This window comes from Sinocyclocheilus rhinocerous, unplaced genomic scaffold (assembly GCF_001515625.1).
Source record: "Sinocyclocheilus rhinocerous isolate Xijiao unplaced genomic scaffold, SAMN03320098_v1.1 scaffold126, whole genome shotgun sequence".
In the NCBI taxonomy this organism is placed as follows: Eukaryota; Metazoa; Chordata; class Actinopteri; order Cypriniformes; family Cyprinidae; genus Sinocyclocheilus; species Sinocyclocheilus rhinocerous.
Genome location: NW_015662929.1, coordinates 496,959 through 504,620, shown reverse-complemented (window position 1 = coordinate 504,620; position 7,662 = coordinate 496,959). Strand labels below are relative to the sequence as shown.

The 7,662-nt window shown below is 37.9% G+C and overlaps 1 protein-coding gene across 1 annotated transcript in view; it reads left to right on the top strand.

The window, feature by feature from the left end:
- The window catches only part of LOC107728422 (carbohydrate sulfotransferase 6-like), an 8,109-nt gene extending 4,714 nt beyond the window's left edge, over positions 1-3,395 (top strand). The window contains exon 3 of the mRNA XM_016538582.1: positions 1,601-3,395. Coding sequence (XP_016394068.1) covers positions 1,619-2,821 — 1,203 coding nt within the window. The 5' untranslated portion in view covers positions 1,601-1,618 and the 3' untranslated portion in view covers positions 2,822-3,395. The remainder of the gene's footprint in view (positions 1-1,600) is intronic.
- Positions 3,396-7,662: the final 4,267 nt, after the last annotated feature.

Below are 7,662 nucleotides of genomic sequence, written 5' to 3'. Positions count from 1 at the left end.
TAGCCATCTTCAAGAATCGGCTAAAAACACATCTCTTCCATCTTTATTTGACCCTCTAACTCTAGCACTCTCTATTCTAATTCTATTCTTTAAAAAAAACTTGCCCATTTTAGACTTGTACTCTATTCATTTACTAACTGCTTGTTTTCTTTAAAAAAAAAAACAACTAAAAACTAACACTAGCTTCTCTATTCTTTTTGTATTCTGTCTATTTTCTTTTATTATTATACAATTAACAAAAACAAAAAAAGCCTCTAACACAAGCTTGCTCTATTCTTTTTCTATTCTATCGGTTTTCTTTTTATTTATTATACAATTATTTGATAAAAAAAAAAAACCTTGCTATGTGTGCTGTGTTAAGCTAACTGAGACTTGTTATAGCACTTGCATATCATTGCTCTTTTGTTGATTTTGATTGCTTTCATTGTCCTCGTTTGTAAGTCGCTTTGGATAAAAACATCTGCTAAATTACTAAATGTAGTTATTTAGGCTAGTATAATTTTGTCAGAAAGTTTTAGAATTTTTATCATATGTTAATGTAAAAAATCTTGTGTACTATAACTTTTGTTTGTTTGTAAGACCCCACTCGATGCATGTTCTGCAAGATTCCCCTTTCTGTCAAACATATTTTATTGGACTGTCCAGCCTTTAATGTATGTAGAAAACTCTTTTATTAAGTGAACTCACTTAAATCCGAGCAGCTGAGTCCTTAGCCATCTTCAAGAATCGGCTAAAAACACATCTCTTCCATCTTTATTTGACCCTCTTACTCTAGCACTCTCTATTCTAATTCTATTCTTTAAAAAAAACTTGCCCATTTTAGACTTGTACTCTATTCATTTACTAACTGCTTGTTTTCTTTAAAAAAAAAAACAACTAAAAACTAACACTAGCTTCTCTATTCTTTTTGTATTCTGTCTATTTTCTTTTATTATTATACAATTAACAAAAACAAAAAAAGCCTCTAACACAAGCTTGCTCTATTCTTTTTCTATTCTATCGGTTTTCTTTTTATTTATTATATGATTATATGATAAAAAAAAAAAACCTTGCTATGTGTGCTGTGTTAAGCTAACTGAGACTTGTTATAGCACTTGCATATCATTGCTCTTTTGTTGATTTTGATTGCTTTCATTGTCCTCGTTTGTAAGTCGCTTTGGATAAAAACATCTGCTAAATTACTAAATGTAGTTATTTAGGCTAGTATAATTTTGTCAGAAAGTTTTAGAATTTTTATCATATGTTAATGTAAAAAATCTTGTGTACTATAACTTTTGTTTGTTTGCTGGTTTTTATTGTATTTGTTATACTTGTATTTTTTTTTTATTGTTTTTGCCATGAAAATAGCCTAAGATGCTGACATGACATTAAATAAAAAATATACTACTACTACTACTATATATACATAATAAAAACACATAATACACACATATATATTATGTAAACAAAAACTTTTACTTCGGATGCGATTAATTGCGATTAGTCGTCTGACAGCACTAATTAAAACTAATCCTTTTTAAAGCTAGAATAACACTTTGTTTTAAAGCTTTAGGGCATACATGACCTAGCCATTGAAGTATGACTGTGCTTGCTCTCGCAGGTGAATAAAGCAGGCAGTATGCTGCGCTGGAGAGTGTCGAAGCCCACTGTGCTGAGTCTCGTGTTAATCCAGGCGGCTGCAGTGGTGCTTCTGTACGGCTGGTTCATCCGTCCGCCGTCTCCAAACACTGCTGCGTCCGAGGGCAAGGTGCATGTGCTGCTGCTGTCCTCGTGGAGATCCGGCTCCTCGTTCCTGGGCCAGGTGTTCAACCAGCATCCGGACGTCTTTTACCTGATGGAGCCCGGCTGGCACGTGTGGACGTCTATGCAGCAGGCCGGCGCGCGCAGCTTGCGGATGGCGGTGCGCGATATGATTCGCAGCGTGTTTCAGTGCGACATGTCGGTGATGGACGCTTACATGCCCCAGCCGCGCAACGTCTCCAACCTCTTCATGTGGAGCCACAGCCGCGCACTCTGCTCTCCGCCCGCTTGTTTTCTCATGGCGCGCGACGAGATCAGCAAAGAGCAAGACTGCAAGCTGCACTGCGACTCGCAGGGTTTGAAGCTCACCGAGGCGGCGTGTCGGACTTACAGCCATGTGGTGCTAAAAGAGGTGCGCTTCTTCGAGTTGGAGTCGCTGTATCCGCTTTTGCGCGACCCGAGTTTGGATCTGCGCATCATCCATCTGGTTCGCGATCCTCGAGCGGTGCTTCGTTCCCGTGAGCAGTCGGTCAAAGCCCTGGTCAAAGACAACGCTATAGTCCTGGAGCAGGCTAATGTCCCAGAAAAGGATAAGTCTTATCAGGTCTTGCAGGAGGTTTGTCGCAGCCACGTGCGAATTTATGAAACCGCCACGTTAAAGCCGCCCGATTTCCTAAGAGGGCGCTATAAGATGGTGCGTTATGAGGATCTAGTGCGCAACACGCTGGCCGAGATCGAAGCCATGTACGAGTTTGTGGGTTTGGAGATGACCGAAGGTTTGCAGGAGTGGATCTACCGCATCACGCACGGGAAGGGCAAGGGAACGAAGAAGGAGGCCTTCAAGATCACCTCGCGAAACGCCGAGGATGTCTCCCTGGCTTGGCGAACCACCTTACCGTTTGAGAAAGTGCAGCGCATCCAGGAGGTCTGCAAAGGAGCCATGACTCTGCTGGGATACAAGACGGTGGACAGTGAGAAAGAGCAGAAGCTGCTGGATTTAGACGTGATGACCCCGCGAGAGCGCTATCAGTTCAGCTGGCTGCCCTCGAAAAGCACGACCGCGAAAGTATCAAAAGCATAAAGACCTAAGAACGGTGGCGTTTGCCCTTCGGTTTTGTTCTTGTTCGCTTCATACAAAAGGACAGTCGAACTTGAGTGTCCCATTGAGCTGCAGAGAACGGGACACTAGAGCAATAAAGCGCTGTTCTCTTCCTTAACACAGCTTTTAACACTGGATGCTGTTTTTGAAGAAATTATGGTCCAATAATGGAATTCAAGATGTATTTATTGACACAGAAACTATTATGGTGGTTTTTGTTTACGAAAAGAACATTGCATTTCAAATTGACGTTGTAGGGTTGAATCGGATTGACCAGTTCAGAGCAGTTACGCAGTGTGGTGGCAGAAAAACACTGGTAACAAGTGGAGGGAAACGGGTAAAATCCACCCAATAAGAGGAAAAAATGTATCGTTGTGCCTTTGGATGTCAGAATTGGAATGCAAATCATTTTTATAGAATACAAAGATGCCATTTGAAACTAAACGCAGACGTTTGAATGGACCGACTGTTGATGAAAACTGCTAAGATTACTCTACTTTTAAAGCGTAAATTTGATTTAAACCATAGATCTACATAATATTCACATATGCAGTTCATAGGGACATAATGTATTAGCCCTACAGTTACAGCATGAAATATGTAAACCTATAACATTTGACCTAATTTCACAATTCTCTCACAGATCTCACAATTATGACTTTTTTTCTCGCAAATGCAGGTTTATCCCCCGGTTTCACAGACAGGGCTTAAGCCTAGTCCCAGACTAAAATGTAATTCTGAGCTGTTTCAACTGAAAGAAACTTGCACTGACTGATCTTAAAATATATCAGGGCCTTTGCTTCGTCTCAAGATGCACACCAATAATGTTTTTTTTTTTAAAGCACATTTATAAAAATGACTTAAAGGGGTCATATGATGCGATTTCATTTTTTCCTTTCTCGTGAGGGGCGTAACATTTGCGTCTCACGCTTGAGGTATTCGGCCAATCATAACGCACTGGATAGCTGGCCAATCAGAGCACACCTCGCTTTTTCAGACCGATGAGTTTTGTAAAAATCGACGCGTTTCAAAAAGGCGGGGCATAGAGGAGAAACAATAATGTACAGTATGTGGAAAATAATGTGTTTTTTAAACTTTAAACCGCATAAACACATTTCATTACACCAAATACACAAAATAATGTTCTTTTCAGCAGCATCATATGACCCCTTTAAATGTCTTAATTAAACTATGGCCTAACCCTGGCTTAGTTTAAGCTCTGTCTGTGAAACCAGGCCTATGTCTCCTAGTTCGGACTCGATTTAACTCGACAATAGTGAGTTTGTAAATTCTTAGGAAAAAAAGCCAGAAGTGTGGGATACAAACTCATGGGAAAAGAGAGAATGACAAGTTGATTTTTCTTATCTGAATTGTGAGATCAAGTCTTGGAATTGCGAGAATAAAGCCATAATTTTGAAATATAAACTCAAATTTACCTTTTTTATTATTCTTTAATTATATGGCTTCCATAGACTGCTACTTAAAAACTGTAATTTTCTGCCACCAGGTAGGCTCCACCCACAAAAAAAAAAACACGTCAACACTGTTTGCAAACACAAAATTGGTCTATGGGACTGTGTTTCTCTCGTGTGTGTGTGTGTGTGTCAAAAATGCCATTCAGCTTTCTACAGATTTACACAGACTCTGACCGCATGAATCAGATATAATCGTCGTTGTGAAGAAAGTAGTTCCTGCTCGTGGAGACCCACTGTCCTGCAGAGTTTGGCTACACACCTAATCAAACACACCTGAACCAGCTCGCCAAGCTCTTCAGGATCACTCAAATATCACAGGCCAGATGTGCGGGAGCCGTTTACACAGTGAGACCCAGGAGCAGGGGTCAAGACCTACGACGTAGTTAATATTTGATTGTATGTTTAGATGTTATGTTAGTGTTATGCTGTTATACTTGAGTTTTGTTAGCTTTAGACCAGTTGTTGTCCATGTTCTTGCTGGATTTAGACTTTAATCAGACTTTGACCAAGAAAAAAAAAATCGTTCCAACTCTTACAAATGTGATTGGATGTGCCATTTTTTAATTTTATCTTTAAGTCGCCCATCAGTTGAATCCTTGCTGCAAGTTGCTGTGAAGCACTTTGCTTAACTGAACAAACGAAGAAAGACACGCATCCAACAGTGGATAAATATGGGTGCAAGAGCCAAAAATAGTGCAGAAATTTAACACAAATAAAAGGATCCCACAAAGCTCCTATAAGCAGGAGTTCAGAGCATTCAGCTCTAAATGCATACAAAGTAAAAACATTTATTCAAAATAATATAATTGTACAATAATTAAAAATAAATGTAATTGTTGTGTAATCACCACTAAAGTTATATAATTTCAACCAAAATTAAATAATTACCAGGAATCAATGCTGTGCTCTATGGGTGTGTGAATATTAGAAAAAATCCTGGGAGAATTACTAGCAAAAAATCCTAACTCTAGATTTCCAAGCGAACAATAATATACAATTGATCGAGTATGTAAGTTATGGGAATACTCCGTTAAACAGCCTACAGTTCGGGTTAATTATATTACTTGGAGAAAAGATTGTTTATTCTGTTAATATTTATTACACATAAGGGCCGAAAGTGTTTATAGATCAAGAGAGGCCTGTGCATTACATGGGGGCAAAAGAAGAAAACCTTTCTTTCTCTGTTGAGTTTACTCCATTATGGTTACATGTGGCACTGCCTTATTTTCTCACTTGTTTTACAAGACAAAATACATGCCAATTCATGAGACTCTCTTACACGGTTTCACTTAGCATGTGAGTTTATCTTGTTTTGAGGATATTTAGCAAAATGCTTAGAAAGCAACGCAAAGATGCTCATTTAAAATCTCAGTTTGTCTATCTCTACTAAACTGCTTGAGCAAGAGAGAGTCCTCTTGAAAGTTCATTGTTAGCTAAAGTAATGGGAAGAAAAGCAACTTTAGGTAGGCTAATGTTCTGATTATATCCATTAGGGAAAAAAAACGGATTATTATGTCGTCCATGTGTTTATCTGCTCTTAAATATTTAAATACTTGAGTGATTTCAAAATGAAATGATTTGGGGGGGAAGAGGAAAAAAATGTTTTGGGCTCTTCAAATTTGTTTATATTTACTAAAAGTGATCTAAAAAAATTACATGCTCAAAGCTTTGAAAAGTGAAAATGTATATATTGATTAGAGAGCAAAATTTTGTTGCTATAGATCATATGACGCCAAATTAATATTGTTCTATGCCATATGTGCTAGGCCATCACTAACCAATGTGAAAGAAGTGTTGATAAAGTGTTGCACACACACTGCTTTGCAGAGGTGGGGGACTCGAGTCACATGACTTGACTCGAGTCTGACTCGAGTTGCAAATTTAAGGATTTGTGACTTGCTTGACTAAATAAAGAAAATGACTTGACTTGACTTGGACTTGAGATCCAGTGACTTGAGACTTGACTTGATTTGACCTTCATGACTCGGCAGGACTTGACTTTATAACAACTCTAATTATTATTATAAATCATTGCGACATAATTTGGTAAACAAAACACAAGCCACTGAACCAGTCTATCATAGCCTTAAATGCATAGCTGTCAATTTAGTTCTTATTATAAAATCAAAGAAATCAATAAGTTACAGGGGAAGATACATGTACATTAACAGCAATAGGCTTCTTGTTTTGAGCCATGACAATAGTTTTCAAGAACAATGTAGGCATGGAACAATGTCATGCAAAGTGAAAGAAACAATCCAAATAGGGTGTCTATATCCGATGAAAATTTTGGGTCCATTTTATTTCTGATATAAGGGGTGATTTGTAGTCAGCATTGCATATTATTTAGCGTGCTCCCAGACTGAATCCCAGTCTTCGCTGGATATATTGAGTGCAAAATAATTTTCCAAAATCTGTTAAATATTATCTGTCTCAAGCCACTGACTTGACTTGACTTGCTTGATTTGTTTGTACTGTGACTTGAGACTTGATGGTAGGGACTTGAGACTTGCTTGAGACTTGAACATGTGTGACTTGCCCCCACCTCTGCTGCTTTGATGATTTAATTACTTTTTTGGTTTTGGTAAACCCGGATGTCAGACGCACGTCTACGTTTTGCAGTTCTGTGTTACTGCTTTGTTTGTCATTTACATAAAAGGCTTTTATTATTCTTTGTACCTGTTCTATAGAATTGCTCTGTAGTATACGCTGACATTTGGAACCTAATGTGATCAAATGTAAACTATTTTAAAATTGATTGACTTTTTTTGTAACGTTAATTGAGGTATTGCCGTTTTATGAGGTAATGTTTGATTTCAATGGAAGCTGGTGTTTTATTATGTTTGAATCACATTGATTTATATTCAACACATCATGTCTTAAATCAGTTCAAGTGTAAATGGAGATAAAGCTAGCACCAGATCAGGAGTCTCTTGTGTGACTCTAGAGGATATATTTTGTTGGCTGTAGTGATCAGGAGGGAAGTCTGATAATGCATCCATCACAATCTATTCTGTTTTATAAACTATATCGGGAGAGAGTGAGATTTTAGAAGTCAAATCATGGGACACATTTAGCTCGTCAGTATTCATGCTTGGCTTCAGTACGTTTTCTCTAGGTTTATAATTGATGTTGGTCTTTTGGTTGTTTGCATCATTATGCCTCATTCATGGTTTGCCTAAATTTGGCTGGAGTAAAAATGTTTAGGTACCTTACACACTTTCTTTGACAACTGATCATTAAAACCCTGCTTTAATAATAAAAGCTTTTATCTCTGTACAATAGACCAATATTGTTTGAGTTATAATAACTTAACTCTAACCCTCACAAAAATTGTTTTGCATTTTT